The sequence below is a fragment of the Nannospalax galili genome, unplaced genomic scaffold (genome assembly GCF_000622305.1).
Source record: "Nannospalax galili isolate Female #2095 unplaced genomic scaffold, S.galili_v1.0 scaffold424, whole genome shotgun sequence".
Lineage (NCBI taxonomy): Eukaryota > Metazoa > Chordata > Mammalia > Rodentia > Spalacidae > Nannospalax > Nannospalax galili.
Window position 1 is genome coordinate 1,184,304 of NW_008352334.1, and position 21,490 is coordinate 1,205,793.

General features: G+C 48.5%; 2 protein-coding genes across 2 annotated transcripts in view; both read left to right on the forward strand.

Annotated features, from left to right (window-relative positions):
- The window catches only part of Rad50 (RAD50 double strand break repair protein), a 67,711-nt gene extending 63,724 nt beyond the window's left edge, over window positions 1-3,987 (forward strand). Inside the window, exons 24-25 of the mRNA XM_008849317.2 lie at window positions 1,656-1,789; window positions 3,135-3,987. Coding sequence (XP_008847539.1) covers window positions 1,656-1,789; window positions 3,135-3,321 — 321 coding nt within the window. The 3' untranslated portion in view covers window positions 3,322-3,987. The remainder of the gene's footprint in view (window positions 1-1,655; window positions 1,790-3,134) is intronic.
- A 13,623-nt stretch (window positions 3,988-17,610) lies between these two features.
- On the forward strand, window positions 17,611-19,989 carry Il13 (interleukin 13). The gene is made up of 4 exons (XM_008849349.2): window positions 17,611-17,766; window positions 19,050-19,103; window positions 19,473-19,577; window positions 19,891-19,989. Exons 1-4 carry the CDS (start codon window positions 17,611-17,613, stop codon window positions 19,987-19,989), a joined length of 414 nt encoding a protein of 137 aa, XP_008847571.1.
- Window positions 19,990-21,490: the final 1,501 nt, after the last annotated feature.

Here is a 21,490-nt window from a genome sequence, read left to right on the forward strand (position 1 = left end):
TAATCCCAGTACTCAGGAGGCAGAGGCAGGCGGATCTCTGTGGGTTCAAGGCCAGCTGGGGCTACAGGGAGACCCTGTCTCAAAAAAAAATAATTTTTTTTTTAAATGTCAGAAACATGAGACCCGTCTGAGGAACCAGACAAGGCCTTCCACCGTGCACAGATTTGTACCAGAGAGCCTGCAAGTTCTGAGCTTTCTCCTCTCAGATTAAAAGCAGATTTTCATAAAATTTCACAGGCTTAGGGAAGGTGCCCACATTGTTTCCATGATTGCAGTTTTTGCTTAAAGAACACAGCGTTCTCAGCCGTGTTGCCAACCCAGACAGCTGATCCCAACTTGAGGCAGTGTGGGTTGCTGTCTCAGTCACAGCTGCAGAAATGACTACCTTGTAAGCTGTAGTCGGCACCCACCTCGCCTTGCTGCTGCCTCACAGGCATTATGAGTTTGAAACGTGGTCTCTCCAAACTAAAAATACTTGCAAAATACATAATAAGCAAAAGTCGATTTCTTGTAGCTACTCTTAAATAATGGAAATTAGCTGGCAGTGAGGACTTCCCCGGTGTGCTGGAAGGAAGCTGGGAGAGGTGTCGAGGGAATGGTTTGTTGTAGTGGGTTGACCAGCCTGTGTGTGGTGGCAGAGTTGGCAGCAGTGAGGTTCAAAGGCAGGAAGGGGACAACAGACTTCAGTGTGCTGGCCTGCACTGGACGCCGAAGCAACAGTGTGTGGTGCCCTGACCACCAGCTCGTGAAATCAGGAGCTGAGGTCAGAGCTCACACGGAGGAGTTTGGGCTTCCCAGAATTGGGCCATACTCTTGGCTGTGTCCCTTCATCTGGAAGAGGGCTTCAGCTGGGTCTGAGTTTTAATATTTGATTTTGATTAACCATGAAGGTGCTTAGTGGTTTTTATGACTTGGATTCCTTGCAAGTAAGTATAGATAGAACCTTGCTTCTGTACCCACTCCCTGACTCCTCCTGCTCACAGAATTACACATATGGACACTTGGGGATGGGTTAGAACACAGGGCCTGGTTTCTCTTTTGGACAAGACTACATGCAGGATGGAACATGGCACTACAAGAGCCAAAGTTACTCTGAATCTCGGGAAAATGTCTGCACCTGCATTTTCTAACAAGTTGCATCATTCGGAAGCTATAAGGGCCAGATCAAATTTTCAGGTTAATAATCCTAGACTTTTATTAAAATGACCAATTACAGCTAAATGGGGGCTCATCTACTCTTAGCCTGTGGTTCTGGTTTTGATGCAGCTGGTGTGCAGGGAATGGGGGAGTCTCCAGTATTTTATTTTAGTGTAGATGGTGGGCTAAGAGGATTTGGCTGTTCACCTTCCAGAGAAGCATGAGATTCTGCTTATGGTACTAGGCTTCCCCATTCCCCTACGGGAATTTTCTAACATCAGAGACCTATGACATGACCCTACCTGTCCCCCACCAGCCTTTTGTGGTATTTTGTTTGTTTGTTTGTTTTCTTTTTGAGACAGTGCCTCATAATGTAGCCCTGGCTGGCCTTGATCTCACAGAAATCGGCCTGCCTCTGTCTCCTGAGTGCTGGAATTAAAGGTGTGTGCCACCACTCCCGGCACCACCTTCCCCTTCTAAAGAGTCTATTATGCAACTCACTCATGACTGTTCCACAGGTGTTGGCTTCTCTCATCATCCGCCTGGCACTGGCTGAAACCTTCTGCCTGAACTGTGGCATCCTTGCCTTGGATGAGCCCACAACAAATCTTGACCGTGAAAACATTGAATCTCTCGCACATGCTCTGGTTGAGTAAGTATCTCGGGGACGTTTGGAGCAGTTTGAAATGTCTTCTAAGGAATACCAATAAAGTTCTGAGGTGTAAACCCTCCCTGGGTGTGCCCTCCTTCAGGAGGCCAGGTGGGACCCGGCTCTGTACTTTGTCTTTCAATAGTAAAACTGTTGAGTCGCAGCCCCAGACACATCCTGCCTCCCCCAGAGTGTGTTCATTGGGAAAGTCAGGGTGAGGAGTTCTGGGCTTTGTCAGGGTACGTTGAACAGAGGAATCCATGTTCTCCGGCGTCTGTAGGTGATGGTAGTGGGTTTGGGACAGGGTACACCTTGCACATGTCAAATGCTGACTGAGGAATGACAGCTGTTATTCAGAAAGCATACTGTGAATTGGTGAGCATACCAATTGCTACCAGTTTGCAGATTGTTACCAAGAGGGTGAGTTGTACACAGCGTTTACCCCATTCACCTGTGTGAGAGGCTCCAAGGTTGGGCAGCTTTTGTTTATGCACTGTGCTGACAGGAGAAGGTGCTCACTCTGAGGTAAGAAGAGGTATTTCGAGCACTGCTGGCTCCAGAAAGACTCTTGACAGCACAGGTTGGACCAGCAGAACTGAGTGGCAACAGTGTCTTCAGCTTGTTCTTGGTAGTCCTGGGGACCAGCAAAGAAGGACTTTTGCTTTTGAAACTTTTCTTGCATCCAGCTCCAAGCAAGTGATAAATAGTGGTTAGTTAGAACTCTTCCACATCTCACTCATAGCTGGTACCTCAGCACGTTGATGATGAGCAAAAATGTTCCCAGTACACCCACTCAGGCTCCTGTGTGTCATAGCACTGATGCATCTAGTGACTAGTGGTAGCAGAATTCTGGGTAGACCCAGCTCTTCAGAAGACAGTGTTAATTCCCCTACCTGTTGTCTACGTGTATTTTTACATTTTCATTCCAGAGAAAATTAGCATCAGGTCAGGAGAGTCTAGGCAGAGGAGCAAGTCTGACTGTCACAGTTGAGTGGTTTGGGTATTCCTACAATACTTCCATCTGATTGGATGTGGTCTTCTTAATCTTGGGACACTGGTCCAAATCCTTCCCCTGAGTTCTTACCAGCCTTAAAACCAGGTCTGGACGAAGAATCAAGCAACGCATCCCCACTATGTAGGAAGGAGACAGGACTCCTACCTGGCTAGGTCGAAGGCCCCAGGCCACCCCAGCCCTCCCCAACTTCCTGCAGGGCAGCCAGAGGCCCCATCACACACAGCACAGGATGAGCTTGGTTGCCATACAGCTGTTCGTGTGTCTGACAGGGTTTGCAGTGCCTTTTCTACATTGATGTCCCTTAGTGACCGGTGTCTACACATATTGTTTCAGGATAATAAAAAGTCGCTCACAGCAGCGTAACTTCCAGCTTCTGATAATCACTCACGATGAAGATTTTGTGGAGCTCTTAGGACGGTCTGAGTACGTGGAGAAATTCTACAGGATCAAGAAGAACATTGACCAATGCTCAGAGATCGTGAAGTGCAGCATTAACTCTCTGGGCTCTTACGTTCACTGACCATTTGTTCATCCCCAAGGCTTTGCCCGAGGCAGCAGAAACAAGTGGTGCTGTGAGCACCTCAGATTTGTTTTACTTTGGTTTTGGAATTTTGGGTTGCTGTGTCAAAAACCTTTACTGTTACCCAGTTTGGGGGTGACCCATATTCTGGGGTGGTGGGCCAGTTTAAGAAGCTGAGTTCTAGACTACCTTTCTCAGCCAAGGTCCAGAAGAGTATTATGCCTTAAGGTCCCAGGTGTCTGCTCAGCCAACAGTGGCCTGATACCCAGGTCATCCTTCCTAGAACTGAGCTGCCTTACATGGTTTGTAAGGGATGCCTTCAAAGGGTCTTTGCAGGCATGATGAAAGTTAAAAACCCTGACTTGGGTACACTGTCTTGGAGGGTCCCAGGAGTAATTATGAGTGTCCTAATAAAAGTGGCAGGAGGCAGGTAGATGTGGGAAGGCGGCTGTGGGTGCAGGCTGGGCCAGTGCATTTGGAATAGGAAGGGCTCCTAGCCAAGGACTGAGGCAGCCACTAGAAGCCAAAATGGGCAAAGAAATAGATTCTCCCTCAGAGCCTGCAGAACAAGCTAGTCCTGCTGACACTTTGACTTTAGATCAGTGGGACTGATTTTGGACTTCTGACCTGGAGAACTGTTGGAAAATAAATGTGTTCTTTAAGTAAGCTGCTGCATGCGTGGTCGTTTATCCAGCAGCACTAGGAAACTGCATGTCATCAGCTCTGTATCTGAGTTATTACTGCCCTAGAGGACCAAGAAGGACCTCGCTTCTGTCCTGGTCTGTTCACAAGAAGAAGCCGGGTTGAGATGGGGGTCCCTGACCCTCACCCAGGCCTGGGGGACCCAGGCAGCAGAGCCACAACTCCAGCTGTCCGGGTCCTTTTTGCTCCAAGGTCCCTCATTTCAAGCTTTGACAGACTAAGACCATTCAGCCAGCTCCATAACCCTGACAGAGGCTCGGCCGTGGGCCATTCCGGAAGAGGTGCTAGTCCCACAGGAGACCAGACAGTAACCAGAGTGTCTATCCCAAGCATGCAGGAGGGTTCCAGAAAGCAAGCCTATCCATAAGTCAGCAATGTTGAGGCCAAACACAAGCACCAGGCAGATGCCCAGAGCCATGTTTGATCAATGCCAACATTGCCATGCCTCAGCAAGTGCTTCAATCTGAAGATACTTTCTGTATGTAAAGACCAACAGCACATGAACATGCACAGCCAGGTAGACAGCCCCCGTCTTCACCCAGTGAATCGAAGCTCTTACCTACGGTGAGGCATGGCCGACAAAAGACAGCACCAGCACGGTCTTCTAAGAGAAGTTGCAGACACTCGGATTCCAGATGCTCCCCCACACCTGTGCACAGCACACAGCCGTTTTAAGGACTGTTTCATCCTCCTGACCCTGTGACCTTGGGCTTTGAGGTGGAATGGGGCCTTTCTCTGCTGCTTTTAGATGTTTTACACCCAGTGCTGGTCCTCACACCTGACACAAGCAGGCATCACAGTGGAGAGTCTTAGAACAGCACATGACCCAGGCTCAAAGACCAGCATCACCGTTTCTGGTTGAGGGGCCTTCAGCAAGGTCGTCACCCTCTGGCTTCTGTCACCTTATCTGTCAAAGGAGAGCGTGGTACTAATACACGGTTTATCAACTGCTTACCAATAATTGTAAACAGCAAGCACCATTGTCCGTGTTTTCTTATCAGGCTAGTCTGCAGTATGGCTTAGCCACTAGCCTGCTCACAACCCTGGTCATTGAGGGGTTTAGCATCTATTTAGGGTCACTCCAAACACGTCATAATCATGGGTGATTTCAGTATGCCCATGGTGCTTTCCCTGAGCTTCCCATGAGAAGGCAGGCTGGCCCCAGAGGCCAGTCTCAGTGTCCGGCTTTCTGTCCACCAAGCCCTGCAATCCAAGCAGTCCCTGGAGCCTGCGATTTCAGCCCATAGGTTCTGCCACCTTCACCCTTCCTTTCCTTCATGCCTTTACTTCCTCTTGTATAGCTTAGACTCCACAGCCTACCACCACACCTTCCAACCATGTTGCCCATCCATGCCTACAGTCCTGGCCACCTGGCCCTGGGTGAGCCCACATCCACCCCTTGCTGGTTTCCCAGACCTGCTCCTTTGCACACCTCTGATTTCATAAAACCTCATAGCTTTAGAATTACTCTCACGTTCCCTCAAGTGAAAGCAGTCAGAGATGGGGGTAGAGAGATTGGGTAGAAGAAGGCAGCCAATTGGTAAACCACCTACCGTGTGGGCAGTGGGTTCTTAATCCCACAGGGAGACTGGGAAGTGTGGCAAAATGCAGTACTGCATTATACTGCTTGAGGGCAAGAGACACTAGGTATTCATGTACCAGCTTTGTGGTTAGTGAGGGATATTCCAGTATGCAGCAGTTACTGATAGGCTGTACCAACAGCTGCCTTCCACAGTTTAAAAACAACCCTGGTCCTTGCATATGGGCAAGCCCCTGAGTGCCTGTACCAGTGGCCTATATGCTAATGACTTGTCAGTGTTTGTCTCCAGTCCAGATCTCTTCTAAACTGACTCATCCAGCTGCCTCTGGACAACTGGACAACTGTATGCACTTAACTATCTAACGAACATCTGAAACTCACAATGACCCAACCCAGTCTTTCCACCAGAAACTTCAATCAATGGCAACGTGTTATTCCAATTGCTCAAGCAAAAGTCCAGCATCAGCCACGATTCTTCGGTGGTTTTCATGGTTTGCATCCAGTGTCTCAGTCTGAAACTTAACTTTCAAAAGGCATCCAGGGGGCCGGCGAGATGGCTCAGCGGGTGAAGGTACCTGCTGCCATACCTGATGTCCTGAATTCAATCCCTGGGACCCATATGGAAGGAGAGACCTGCAAGTTCCCTCCCTCCCTCTCTGTCTCTCTCTCTGTCTCTCTCTCTCTCTCTCTCTCTCTCTCTCTCCACACACTCACACAGACACATACACACACTCTCACACTCTCACACACACTCACACAGACACATACTCACACACACTCTCTCCCTCTCTCTCTCTCTCTCACACACACTCACACACACACACACACACACACAGTGACAGTTGTGCCCACACATGCATATTCACACTAAAAGTAAATTTTGTTAAAAAGTCATCTAGAATCTGGCTATGACTTGGCGATTGCAGCCATCAGTGCTCTGGTCCAAGCATCAGTATAATAACTTTGAGGAACCACCTCGCTGCCCACTAGCTGCCCCTGCTCCCTGCTGTCCTCAGCACAGCAGCCAATGACTAAATGTGCCTCTCATAGGGATGGGTCAGTTTTAAAACTTTATGTATAGATGCTCTTCAACTTACAGCACAGTTACACCCCATACACACATGGTAAACTGAAAATATAAGTCAGAGATTGATTCAGTTACCCCTGACCTACTGGCCATCCCTGCTTAACAACATGGCACACTTTAGAGTATGGACTGGTCTTCCTCCACACAGGTGACTGACTGGGTTCACCACCACTGCCCAGCATTGTAACATTGTACAGCATGACTGGTCAAGGAGAAATTCAAGATCAGAAGTACTGTTTCTTACTTTATTAAAATATTTTATTTTACTTTGTGTGTATGCATGTATTGCCTGCATGTATGTAAGTGTGCCCGTGTCGTACAGTGCTCTTGGAGGACAGAAGAGGCCATTGGATCTCCTGGAACTGGAGTTACAGACAGTTGTCAGCTGCCATGTGGGTGCTGGGATTTGAACCTGGGTCTTCTGCAAGAACAGCCAGTGTTCTTAACCGCTGAGCCATCTCTCCAGCCCAGAAGTACAGTTTCTATGGCTCAGCAGGTAAAGGCTCTGGCTACCAAGCCTGACAGCTTAAGTCTGATTCGCAGAGCCCATACAGTAGAAGAAGAAAACCAACTCTTGAAAGTTGTCCTCTGACTTCCGCCTACACTGACATGGCACCAAGTGTATGCACACACATAAAATAAGTGAAAAAAGTTAACAGTTTTACTGTGCGTGTTCATAGTGCTTGTACACCATGATGAGGTCAAAACCATAAGACCATCTTAAAGTCAAGGGCCAACTGTAGATACTAAAGTCAAACTCACATACATTGCAGATAATAGAGTTTCTTGAGTAGACCTATAACGAAGCTAAGTTATAGGAATGGGGATGTAGCTTGGTGGGTAGAGGGCTTGTTTAGCCTTGACTCTGTGTTCCCTCTCCAACATTGCATAAGCTGGGCATGGTGGTTCACATCTAATCTCAGGACTGGGGAGGTAGAGGCAGGAGGATCAGAAGTAAAAGTTCAGCCTTGACTACATAGCAAGTTCCAGGCCAGCCTGGTATACACAAGAAGTCTGTCTCCAAAAAAAAAAGTTACAGAATAAATGCTTTCTACAAAGCGAAGCCAAGAGTAATACCAAGCTTTCAAAAACTCTTATAAACAGAAAAGGAACACTACCCAAGTCACTGTGCCAGGCCAGCATTACACTGAGAACAGCCAGAAAAGACATCATGGGGAACACAGAGCAGTCTCTATTTCATATGAACTTTAAGTTGCAATACAAAGTAATGAGTTTCACTATGGCTTTTTTTTTTTTTTTTTTTTTTTGAGACAGGGTCCCCCTATAGCCCCAGCTGGCGTGGAACTCACTATGTCGACCAGGCTGGCCTTGAACTCATTTGTCTCTGCCTCCCAAGTGCTGGGATTAAAGGTGTGTGCCACCACTCCCGGCCCCATTTCTGGTTTTTTCTCATATATTCCATTGCCTTTTCCCCCAGAGCAATCTCCCTTATGAAAATAGATGCTAGCAACACACACACACACATAAAAAGCACAGGCAACCGACGAAAACACAGGTAAACTAAGACCACACCAATGTGTCAAGGGACCTGGTCAACACAGTAGAAAGGCAATTGCAGAACAGAATATATTAGCAAATCATCTATGTGATATGGGGATGATTTACAGAATCTTAGGATGCAGGAATTTTTTTTATATTTAGGATATTTATCCAGGCAGGATAGTGAATACCTTTGATTCCAGCACTCAGGAGGCAAAGGTAAGCAAATATGTGAGCTCAAGGTCAACCTGATCTACATAGTAAGTTCCAGACCAGTCAGGGCTACACACTGAGACCCTGTCTCAAAAAACCAAAACAATTTTGGGTGCTGGGAACCAAACCTGGGTCTGTTAAGAGTAGCAGTGCTCCTAACTGCCGAGTCATCGCTCCAACCTCTACAATGCAACAGTCTTGAAAAAAATGATTTTTTTTGGGGGGGGTCTTTTTGAGACAGGGTCTCCCTGTCACCCCAGCTGTCCTGAAACTCACTATATAGACCAGGCTGTCCTTGAGCTCACAGAGATCTGCCTGCCTCTGCCTCCCGAGTGCTGGGATTAAAGGCGTGTGCCACCACACCTGCCCAAAAAAATGATTTTAAAATGGGCAAAGGACTTGCATGGGTATGTCATCAAAGAAGACATAACAGCATGGAAGGTAGCTCACACCTGCAGCACTTGATAGGTAGTGGCGGGAGAATCAGGAATCCAGGGCCAGACCTGGCTATGTAGTGACTTCGAAGGAAGCCTGACGACACAAAACCGTCTCAAAATTAATTCATTTTTTAGAATGGCTAATAAATCCGTAAGTGATGTTCAACACCTCTAAGCATTAGGGAACTGCAAACCAAAACAACTATGAAACACCTTCACACCTTTTAGGATGACTGCTGTCTAACACACTACACCCACCGTGTGTGTGTGTGTGTATGTGTGTGTGTGTGTGTGTGTGTGTGTGTGTGTAGAATGTAAATCCTTGTGCATTATTAATGGAATGCAAAATGGTTCATCTTCTGTGATAACTCCTCAAAACAATGACGACATTTAGAATTCCTAAGAATTACCAATGGGGGTTAAAGAAGTGGCTCAGGGGTTATTTACTGTTCTTACAAAGGACCAGAATTCACATTGGGTGGCCCACAACTGCCTGGAACTCGAGCTCCAGGGGATCTGACACCCTCTTCTGGTCTCTGCCTCTGTGGGCGCACACACACAATCTTAAAAAGAAAAAAGAAGCCAGGCGTGGTGGTGCATGCCTTTAATCCCAGCACTCGGGAGGCAGAGGCAGGCGGATCTCTGTGAGTTCAAGGCCAGCCTGGTCTACATAGTGAGTTCCAGGACAGCTGGGGCTACAGGGAGACCCTGTCTCAAAAAGACCAAAAAAAAAGAGGCAGCAGTTCCACATCTGGAATATGTGGATTATACTCAAGAACTGAGAGCACTGTCAAAGATGCATGATTGGCACAGCAGCCAAGAGGCAGCCATAGACCACATACTCATGGGTGAGTGCATTTTTAACATGTAGAATGTGCATATATTGAAGTGCCAGCCTTAGAAAAGAAGGCAATGCCGACACCCACTGCAGCACAGGTGACTCCAGGGACACTGAGCAAGTGAAAAAGCCAATCACGAAAGGACAACTACTGCATGATCCCAGCACATGAGGTCCCTAAAGTGATCTAGTTCACAGAGACCAACTTAACACTGCTCCCAAGGGCTGACAGAGGAGAGGACGGGGTCTGTTAGAGGGACAGGTCTTGTTTTGCAAGATGGAGCATTCTGGAGTTCAGTTGCACAGCATGACTATGCTGAACGGCCCTGAGGACATGTGAAAATGGATGAGAGGTAAGTTTTATGTGTATTTTTTCACAGTTATAAAAAGTGTAGTAGAAAGGCACACACAGAAATACAGTTAGCGTGGTCAGCATGCCTCCAGATGTCCACGGAGCCTGAGAAGTGGAGACTTGCCAGCAGGAGTATGCAGAGCAACTGCCCCAATCTTGACCTCAAAACACCACAGGAATTACACAAAGAGAAACACCAGATTCCTTGAAGAAGTTAATTAGAAACTAGCAGGAAAAATGTAAAACGACAGGACAGGAGAGGCAGCTCAGCAGTTAAGAGCAAACACTGCCCCTCCAGGGACTGGAGTTCAGTTCCCAGCACCCACATCAGGCAGCTCACAACCACCTGGAACTCCAGCTCCAGGGGATCCAGTGCCTCCAGGCTCCATGGGCACTGGTACACACATGCACATACCCCCTCTGACATACACATAATTAAAATTAATTAAAGTCATATATATACATATGTATATATGTATAATGTAGGCCTGGAGAGATGGCTCAGTGGTTAAGAGCACTGGCTGCTCTTGCAGAAGACCTGGGTTCGGTTTCCAGCACCCACATGGCAGCTAACAACCATCTATAACTCCAGTTCCAGGAGATCCAATGCCATCTCTTGACTTCTTTGGGCACTGCATGCATGGGTGTGTTTACATGCATGCAGGTTAAACACTCAAACACATAAAATCGAAATAAATACAATTTTTTGAGTATCTAAATGAGCCTAGACTATCTTATGGCATCACATATTTATCAGTGGTGATTTCGGTTTTGTTGTGGTAGATGTTTTTCTTTATTCTGAGACAGAGCCTTGCTAGATAGGTTAGGCTAGCCTCAAACGCACAATAATCCTGCCTCCATCTCCTGAGTCCTGGTGCTATAAGTGTGACTACTATGCCTTGTTTGGTGCCATAAATTTTTTTATATTTTTAAAATTTTATTATTTTTATTTTATGTGAATCCATGTATTGCCTTCATGTATGTAAGGGCACCCATGTCGTGCAATGCCCACAGAGGACAGAAGAGGCTGTCACATCCCCTGGAACTGGAGTTACAGTTTGTTAGCTGCCATGTGGGTGCTGGAATTTGAACAGCCAGTGTTCTTAACTGCTGAGCCCTCTCTCCAGCCCTGGTGCCATGAAAAATTTTAATTTGTTTAAAAAACAAAGAGTGTTCAATTTGTTTAAAAAAAAAAAAAATCACGGGCTGGAGAGTTGGCTCAGCGGTTAAGAGCACTGACTGCTCTTGCAGAGGACCCAGGTTCAAGTCCCAGCACCCACATGGCAGCTACAAACTGTCCTTAACTCCAGTTCCAGGGGAATCTGAAGCCCTCTCTGACCTCTGCTGCATTGCACGACACAGGTGCACTCATGTACACGCAGGCAATACACTCATACACATAAAATAAAAATAATAAATTAAATATAAAAAAAAAAATCACAGCATAACCTGAAATAACTCCTAACAGTGAGAACTAGAACACAGGCTGGAGCGATAGCTCAGTTGGTGAAATGCTTGCTATAGGAATCCAAGGACCAAGATACCCAGCATCTTTTTTTAAAACAAACAAACAAACAAACAAACAAACAAACAAAAGACAAAAACTGAGAGCGGCACATGTGCCTATAATTTTAGCACTGGGGAGGCAGAAAAGGGTATTCCTAGAGCTTGCCAGCTGGTCAGCCAGCCTAACACAATTGGCAAACCCCAAGTTCAGTGAGAGACCCTGTCTCAAAAAAGGAAAGTGGACAGTGATTGAGGAAGACACCAACCCCCAGCCTCCACCTACACACGTGCACACATACAACACATACACAAAAGAAAGGTGGGACATTTGGAGCAGGTAATACAGAGTGTAATGGTTTGAATGAGAATGTCCCCCATAGGCTCCATGTACTTGGACATTTTGTCCCTAGTTGGTGACACTGTTTTAGGAGGTTTTAAGAGATGTGGTCTTATTGGAGGAAGCATGTCACTGGGCAGGCTCAGAGTTCTTAAGTCTTGCCAGATTTCCAGTGGCTCTCTGCTTCCTGAGCCTGCTTAAAGATGTGATCACTTAGCTTTCTGCTCCGGCCACCTCTGGCACCATGCCTCCCCTGCCATTATGGACTCTAATCCTCTGGAACTGCAAGCTCAGATAAACTCTTCCTTCTATAAGTTGCCTTGGTCATGGTGTTTTACCACAGCAACAGAAAAGTAGCTACTACAGAAGTTGGTACCAGAGAGTGGGCTGTTGCTGTGAGGAACCTGACCATGTAGGTTTTTGGAGGAATATGGAATCTGGAAGTTTGAACCAGAATAATGATGGAATGTTGTAAGCAGAGCTTAACAGGCTGTTCTAGTAGGAGCCTGGAAGAAAGCAGTGCTGAGAGCAAAGTAGTTCCAGAGGGAAATAAGGACTTAAACAGCAACTTGGATGTTTTGGCAAAGCATCTGGCTGCTGGTTGCCCACAGCCTAGGAGCTCACCCGAGGCTAAATGGAAAGGTAATGGATTAATAATTTCATTGGTGGAGGAAATTTCAAGACAACCTAACATAGAATTGGTGGTGTGGTTATTAATGGTGAATATTATGGAGATCTATAATGAAAAAGAGCAAGTGGGGCAGAAAGAAATGCAAAATGTACAGTTTGGGGAGAAAGAGAACTCTAGGAAGATTCATGTTGGAGCTAAGGTATGTGCTGACATAGAGGCTCTCTTTGATAAGGCGACTTATTGTTATGGACTTCCTCTGGAATTCTTCCTTCTATAATTTGCCTTAATCATAGTGTTTTATCACAGCAACAGAAAAATAACTAATACACAGAATTACCTATAACCCCAGGGAAGCCTGCAACATAACAGAGAAATGCAAAATTAAAGGACTGGGGTGCAGTTCAGTGGTAGAGCACTTAAGTAGCACATGCTAGGCTTTTGGTTTAATTATTAGCACCAATAAATAGATTAAATAAACAACACTTGGTGATACATGCCTTTAAACCCAGCATTCAGGGGGCAGAGGTGGATCTCTGTGAGTTCAAGGCCAGCCTGGTCTTCATAGCAAGTTCCAGGACAGCTAGTGCTACAGGGAGACCCTGTCTCAAAAAGACCAACAACAACCCTGGAGGAGATAAGACTATGTATGGAAAAGGGTACTGTGCAGTTATCTAACTCTCCTCTCTCTCTCTCTCTCTCTCTCTCTCTCTCTCTCTCTCTCTCTCTCACACACACACACACACACACATACTACCATTCACACTCATTCACATACACTCACAATCACACAACCCTTCACACACACACATACACACACTTGCACACACTCACATTCACATATTGTAGTTTGAATGAGAGTGTCCCCCATAGGCTCCAAGTATTTGAACATTTGGTCCCCAGTTTGTGGCAATGTCTTGGGAGGGTGCTGGAACCTTTAGAAGGTGTGGCCATACAAGAGGAAGCATGCTAGGGGCGGGCTTTGAGAGTTTAAGGCTACATCCCACTTGCAGGCTCCCTCTTGCTTCCTGTGCCTGGCTTCAAGATGTGAGCACTCAGCTCTCTGCTCTGGCTGCCTCCTGCCATGCCTCCCCTCCTTAATGGGCTCTTACCCCCTCTGGAACTGTAAGCCCAATAAACTCTTCCTTCTATAAATTGCCTTGGATATGGTTTATCACAGCAACAGAAAAATAATTAATATACATATTCACACACTCATACACAAACACACACACATTCTGAGAAGAATAAAATACCTTTGGTATAAATGATGACACTTTAGAAAGGTACCAGTAGAGAGAAACGTTTCAATGGAAAGTAGGAGGGAAAAGAAAAATGGAGGACCAGACCTCCAGGAAGTACATAACACAAGCTAAGTGCCAGCTGCCTGTTTATAGGTGCTGGCAGAAGAGGGGATTCCTGGCTCAGAGACACTTACCATTGCCAGGGGCCATAGAGTCTTTTATTTATTTATTTTTTTTTTGGTATTTGGGGGAGGGGGGCAGGTAGCCTCAGCTGGCCTGGAACTCACTCTGTAGACCAGGCTGGCCTCAAACTCAGAGATCCACCTGCCTCTGCCTCCCAAGAGCTGGGATTAAAGGGGTGTGCCACCACACCCGGCGGGGTCATAGAGTCTTAACACTGTGTCAGTGTCCTGAATCCCAGTTCTCCCAGAGCAGATGCAGAGAGCCAGGCCATCCTGGTACACATAGTAGGCTAGGTTGCAAGAGGGGAGATGTACTTAGGGAACCTGAACTTAAACATATATAGTTATATATTATATATTTATTATTATATATTTGTATATGATATATATTTATATACAAAATGTATTTATTTTTACTTTGTGTGTTTTTCTTGTGTGTATATAAATGCATCAGGTGCACGCAATACCTGAGGAGGTCAGAAGAGGGCATTGGATCCACTGGAACTGGAGTTACACATGGTTGTGAACTGCCGTGTGGGTGCTGGGAACCAAACCTGGATCCTCTGCAAGAGCAGCCAGTGCTCTTAACCACTGAGCCATCTCTCCAGATTCAACTCTTTTTAAATTGAGAAGTAAGTTGCCTGCTTTTGACGGGGAGGAAGATGGAATTCTTCCCCAGCCTGTGCCATGCAAACACCCTTAAAAATCTGTCCTCACTGGGGATGCACCCTGGGGGTGCACAGGAGCAGTGGAGGAGGCCCTGTTGAGAGTGAGGTGGCCACCACTGGTTTGCTAGTTTTCATACAGAACTCTGATTTCCTCTCTGAAATTTCTTACTACCATAGCTTTCCTAAAAAGGAAAATCAAATAGCTAGCTATACTTGTTAAAACAACTCATAGAGCCCTAGCCCCTATTTGATACCTTTTCTTTGCAACCTAGACCCAAAGTCTGGAAAAATCCTGAAAGACAGCTTTCCTGAAACTCCAAGGAGAGGAGCCCACTGGGTTGGAAAGGGATGAGAGCCAGGCTGCATGGCCACTTTCCTGAGCTCTGGTGATGGAGTGGCTGTGAAGGATTGGGGGGCGGGGGTTCCCAGTGCTCTGTGTCAGTGAGCCTAGCAGACCCCCTCTGGTCCTTTCTGTAAGTTAGTTCCCCTGGAGTGTTGTAGGTAACGGGTTTGGGTGCCAGGAAACCTGCAACACCATCCCAGCACTTGGGAGGTAGAGGCAGGAGGATTGCCTCCACTTCAAGACCAGCTACAAAGTTCCCTCTGTAGAACTACAATTAAGTAACACACAAAAATCCTCATGCTTTAAGTTTATATAAGATTTTTGTGCCAGGCCGCATTCATAGCAACGCCTGCCAGAATTCCAACCGGATAAGGCGATGGAGCCAGACCTTGTCCCTAAAACAAGAAATTAAAAAAATATATTTTATTTATTTTTATTTTATGTATATGTGTGTATTGCCTAAATGTAGGTAAGTGCACCCGAGTCATGCAATGCCCGTGGAGGACAGAAGAGGCTGCCCGAGTCCCTGGAACTGGAGTTACAGACAGTTGTTAACTGCCATGTGGGTGCTGGGATTCGAACCCGGGTCTTCTGAAAGAACAAACAGAGGTATTTTTTTTTTAAATTTTATCCATTATTTTTATTATTTTTTATGTGTATGCATGTATTGTCTGCATGTAGGTAAGTGCACCCGTGTCATGCAATGCCCGTGGAGGACAGAAGAGGCTGCCCGAGTCCCTGGAACTGGAGTTACAGACAGTTGTTAACTGCCATGTGGGTGCTGGGATTCGAACCCGAGTCTTCTGCAAGAACAGCCAGTGTTCTTGACCGCTGAGCCATCTCTCCAGCCCCTAAAACGAGAAATTAAAAAAAAAAAATTTTTTATGGAAAAGAAAGAAAACAGGGATGTACAACAAACACGCCCCAGTGGCTGCAGGCGGGGCCTGGGGGCGGCGGCTCATCTCCTGGGGGCCGGGGGGCGCAGGTGCAGGTGGCCAACGGGACCGGGACCGACTTGCCCAGCCGTCCTGGCTCCCCGCGGAACCCCTGGGCCCGTCGCTGGGCTGCTCTGGCCCTGCCTCTGCTTCCCGGAGGCGCGGGGGAGGGCGGCGCGGGTCCCCTTATCGACCCCATCTCCGTTACATAAGGCCGCGCCCCTATCTCTGCGGGCCATCGGCAGTGCGCCTTCTCCCACGCAGGGGTGAGACTACCCGCTGCTGCTGCACGCCTTCTGCTGGTCAGGATGGGCAGGGGGACGTTGACTCATTCATGCACAGGGCTCGGGACTTGCACAAGATGTTTCCCCCGCTCCTTCCCCGGCCACGGAGACCCCCGTGGGATGTGCCGCTGGCCCTGTTCTCCAGGTTGGGAAACTGAGGCCCACAAGGGTCGCTTGGCCAAGCAAAGCACTCCAGGCACGTGGGGAGGGGGCCCAAGGGGCGGGTCAGGTTTCCACTGTCAGGGCCTGTATCTGGACTGGGAAGCTTCCACTGTGGACTCCAATGCTGTTCCAAGTGGGAAGGGCTGGGAAGTCCTGGAGCCCCTCCTCCTCCAGGAGTGAGAGTGTCCCTGTCTCTGAAGGACCCTTGTGAGAAGGCGGAGCCTGAGCAAGCAGAGAGGGCGCCTGGAGGGGCCGGCTGGCCGAGGGGAGGAAGTGGGTGCTTGTGCATCTAGACATCAGCACCCAATAGGCAAATGCTGTGGCCTCTGCAGTGGGGGTTTCTGCAAATGAGGAGAGAGCAGGAAAAAGGCCTGCAGGGGACAAGCTCAGGTGCTGCCCTCCAAACACTCATTCTGAACAGGAAATTTGAGGCTCTAGAGGGCAGGGACAGCTTCTGCAGAGACAATCCAGGAGTAAATGTGGTGGCCCCAAGTCTCAATTACATTGGAAACAGTTACCTGTTCTGACCTGGCTCAGTCTTAACAAGTGGCAGTGTCCCAGGGCAGTGGTGGGAACTGAAAGCCGGGTGGGCCCCAGAGTCCAAGCTGCCCATAGCAATTTTACACAGGAAAGGCCTGGAAACACCTGTACTGACTAGACGTTTCAGTGAACTCCTGGGAAGCCTGAACTTCTATAATCCTTCCAGCCTGAGTGGCCAAGGAGGACCCAGGCATACAGAAGTGAGAGCCCTTCACTCTCCTGTCCTGTGTAAACTGGGTATCCAAAGCAAGCAGGCTGGTGATCTAAGAGACCTGTTCACTGAAATTTTTAAAAAGGAAGAAAGAAAACAAAACTCCCAAATTCTCATGGCTGGTAAACTGATCACAGTAACAGTGCCCAGAGGCTGCTCAGAACTTCCGGTGACTCAAAGGGTCGGTACTGGGCTGGCTGCCCAGATGGACAGAGTGGTCACCAGGTAGAACTTTTGGAGAAGGAGCTGGTTTGCTGATGCCCGGGAAGTCCTCAGAGCCCTCTAGCCCACCTGGAGGAAACCACTCAGAACTTGGAAACTCTGTCCTATACCCCTCTCAATAAATCCACAAAATCAAGCTCTTTCCTTTAGACAGCACTGGATTTTCCAAAAAAGCAAGAAAATTAAGATGAGTAAAGATGTGGTTTTCAGATAGTGCCCAACAAAGCGGGGACCAGGGGGAAAGCGTCACCACTCGGGCCTATAAAAGCTGCTGCAAGAGGGCTAAGGCCACAAGCCACTCAGTGTAGGCCAGCCCATGATAATCTGCTCCTTGATTCTCCTGTTGGCTGTGAGCTTCATGGCACTCTGGGTGACTGTGGTCCTGGCTCTCACCTGCCTCGGTGGTTTTGCTGCCCCAGGCCCAGTGCCGCGCCCAGTGCCATACCCAGTGCCTTCCCCTGTGGCCCTCAAGGAGCTCATCGAGGAGCTGACCAACATCACGCTAGACCAGAAGGTAAGTAGCACCCACTCAGGAAGCAGCTGTGAGCAGGCTGGGTGTATGGAGGTCAAGAAGAAGCCCCCAGGGACTGGGCTCATCCATGAGGAAAGAAAGGAAGCCAGGTTGGGAGTGCAGCAACACGGATGGTGAAAGGCACGAGAAAGACAAGAAAATGAGCAAGTCCTACAACAAGCAGGTTTAATCCAAGAAAACCTGCCCAGAGCAGTCTCTGAATCAGGAAAGCAGAGAGCTGTCCATTTACAGATTAGGGATAGTTACAGGAGGAAGGGGTAGGGATGAGGGTCAAACACTTGCTGGGAGTAACCAAAGAGCAGTGAGCTAAAAAAATGCGGGGTGTTGGATAAACATCTCTTTGGTCAGCCATTATCGGGGGCCTGTAGTGGAGGGCAGGAAACTAGGAGAGCAAGTTGCTTTGGTTCTAGAATGCTGGTCACTGAGAGACTGCTACCATTTAACCAAAATGGAGGAAATTTTCAGAATGGCATGGGCACGGCTAACAGATGGACCTTGAAGGGGCTGGCCAAGTTGCCAGGGAGCACCTGCTCCCCTGGCCTGGCCACGTCCTCCAGCTCAGCATTCTCCCACCAAGGAAAGCAGACAAGGGTCAGCAGATTCTTAGAGCCACTGGGCATCTGCGTTTTCCTTAGCACGATCCAACCATCATTTCTGGCCCTTGGTGGGGAGGGGTCTGTAGCAACAGCTCCTCTCCTCTCTGGAGTGTCAGCTTGCACTGTCTGGGCGTTGATGGTTGCCAAGCCTGGTGCTAGATGCTTCATGTTCTTGTCATCCCTACAGACACTTTCAGAGGCAGGCACCATGGTCCTGTTTTGCAAGGTTCAAGGATAACGTCAGAGGCTAGACTCAAGTCAGGCCTTGCTGGCTCTGTGTTTGTACTCCTAACAGTGCCCCCTTCAGAGAGCTGAGAATACATCAGGCTTCTACCTAGTTGTATATGATGTGGGGCCTGGTCCACCTCTCCCTCACCTAACCCCCATCTAGCCTTCTCTACAGGCCCCCATTCTCCTTCACTAGCTATAGCAAACTTCAAATAAGGCTTGTTTCCTACCAGTTGTCACACAGCTTTTCTCTCTCGGCTTCAGAATGCTGTAACTCCTGCTTCAGCGCCTCGTGCAGAGTAGAACTAGAAGGGTTGCCAGGGCTGACTCTACATAACAGTGGTGCTTGTGGCCCTGGCATTTCAGGGCCCCGGGCTGGGCTGGCTGGGGCAGGCCTTGACCCCTGCTTCCACTCTCTTCACAATCTCTCTGCTCCCTCAGACTCCCCTGTGTAACAGCAGCATGGTGTGGAGCGTGGACCTGACAGATGGCGGGGTAAGGACTGTGGGCTTAGGGGTGGGCTAGCAGTGGCTGCAGGCCTTGGGCTTGTCTTCTCTAAACCCCATTCACGCAGCTGGGGCTTTCCAAACAAGCTCCAGGGCCTGGCATGGTAGGTGACTCTTGCCTGGAATCCTAGCATTTGGGAGGTGGAAGTGGGAGGGTTACAGCGAATTTGAAAGCAGTTGGCTATATACTAAGTTCTGGGCTGGCCTGGGCTATGGAGTGAGAGCCTGCCTCAAAGAAACCAAACAAGCTTTAGAAGCTTACCCACTCACCCCTCATAATCTGGACTCTTCCCATACCCACCTGGCCAGTCCTCCTGTAACCTGAGCCAGACCTGACCTCTGCCCTCTCCTCCCACAGTACTGTGCAGCCCTGGAGTCCCTGATCAACATCTCCAACTGCAATGCCATCCACAAGACCCAGCGGATACTGAATGGACTCTGCACCCGCAAGGCCTCAGCTGGGGTAAGGCCCGTCCTCTTCCATATCCCTGTACCACTCCCGCTAGCAGTGGGCACCCCTGGGGAATGAGACTGAGCATTCTGCCTGTGTGTGCACCTAGGAATAGGGTGGGAGTTATAGGTCCTGGGCTCAAGGGTTCCCAACTCCTACCTGAACCTCAGTTTTCACATCTGGAAAAGAGGGGCAATAACAGCACCCACCTGGCGGGGACTTTTGGGAGGGTTGTTCGGGACAGTCCCTGGAAAGCCCCTGGTGGGGGCCGGCTGTCCTTGCCTCTGGTGTCCTCTAATGCACTGGTCTTTTTGTCATTCCACAGGTTTCCAGCCTCCCAGATACCAAAGTCGAAGTGGCCCAGTTCATAAAGACCCTGCTCACTTATTCAAGGAAGCTTTTTCGCACCAACAAGGTCTACTGAAGTGGCAGCTGAGCAGAAGGGCCTGGACTTTACAGTCACAGATCCATTGCTCTTTCTCACATCAGACATTTCTTGGGGGAGGTGGGAGGAGGGTTGGGAAGGGGTGAAGTTGCCTTAGCTTTGTCCTCAGCCCGCACTGCCCGCCTGGTGCCAGGGGGTGGGGGGTGGGCTCAGCCTGGCAGCCTCCTCGGCTACCCCCTCCCCACAGCAAACTAGCATTACAGTGGGTAATGTGGCTTGCTCCACACAGGGCGACTGAGGCAGAGAGTAGTTTGGGCATATTTCTTCTTGATCTTATTTATTATGGTTTGTGTTATTTAAATGAGTGTTTGTCAGTATTGGGGTGGGTAGACAGTTGCTGCCTGAGCCCCGAGATTGGGAGCTTAGCATCGAAAGAGTGGGCCTCTGGCGTCCCTGGCAACAAGTACTGTATACACAATTCTGCTACCTCACTGGGGACCTGGGGCTTCTGGGCCTCACCCAAGGCAGGGGACAGGAGAAAGGCTAGAACATCACTCCTGTCTGCCAGTCTGCAGTAGCCAGCCCTCAGCCATGGAGTAACTTATTTTTTTGTCTTTATATTTAATAGATTATTAAATAATCCAAGTATTAAATAGATTATCAAAGAATTAATAATATATGACAGAGTGGCCTGTCACGCCCAAGGTGGTGTGTGTGGGTGGGGGAGGAGAGATCATTGAACAAGTTGTTTCATTGACTGTCAAACTGGAAACCGGAAATAAAGATGGTGACAGATAAGCCTGCTCGGGTTTGCCTTCTTTTCTGGTTCTTGGGGATGCTGGTCTGTGGTCTGAGGAGGCAGGAGAGTGAAGGAGAGGACCTGGGCTGAAACAAAGTGAATTCTCCAGGCCGGAGGGGTGGGGTATAAGTGCAGGAAGCTCCCCCACCCCAACACTGTTGATGAGTAGAACGAGCTTGTGTCAGGATGTTGGGGCTCATCTGGAACAGATGGGAACCCCTCAGGTATCTCCTGATGACTGTGTCTGTGGCACCCACACACTCTTCAGTCTCCCTTGCCACCCTGGGAGGCAGATGGGACTCTGAAGCACAGCGAGGACAAGCGGCTTGCCCCAGGCACATGCTAGGAAGGAACAGAACCAGAGTTTGACCCCAAAATTCACTCTGACTCCATAGCCCACACTCCGCTTGTTCGAGAAGTCATCTGCCCGGGGTTGGAGCGATGGCTCTGTGGTTAAGAGCACTGGGCTGCTCTTACAGAAGCCCTGTGAGTTCCTAGCACCCACATGGTGGCATACACCTATCTGTAACTCCAGTTCCAGGGGCTCTGATGCCCTCTTCTGGCCTCTTCCGGCACTGCACACACATGGTTGCTTGTATATACAAATAGGCAAAACACACACACACATAAAAAATAAAGAGATGCTTGTAAAAACTTTTTTTTTTGTCTTTTTGAGACAGAGGCTGTCTGTAGTCCCAGCTGACCTGAACTCACTATGTAGACCAGGCTGGCCTTGAACTC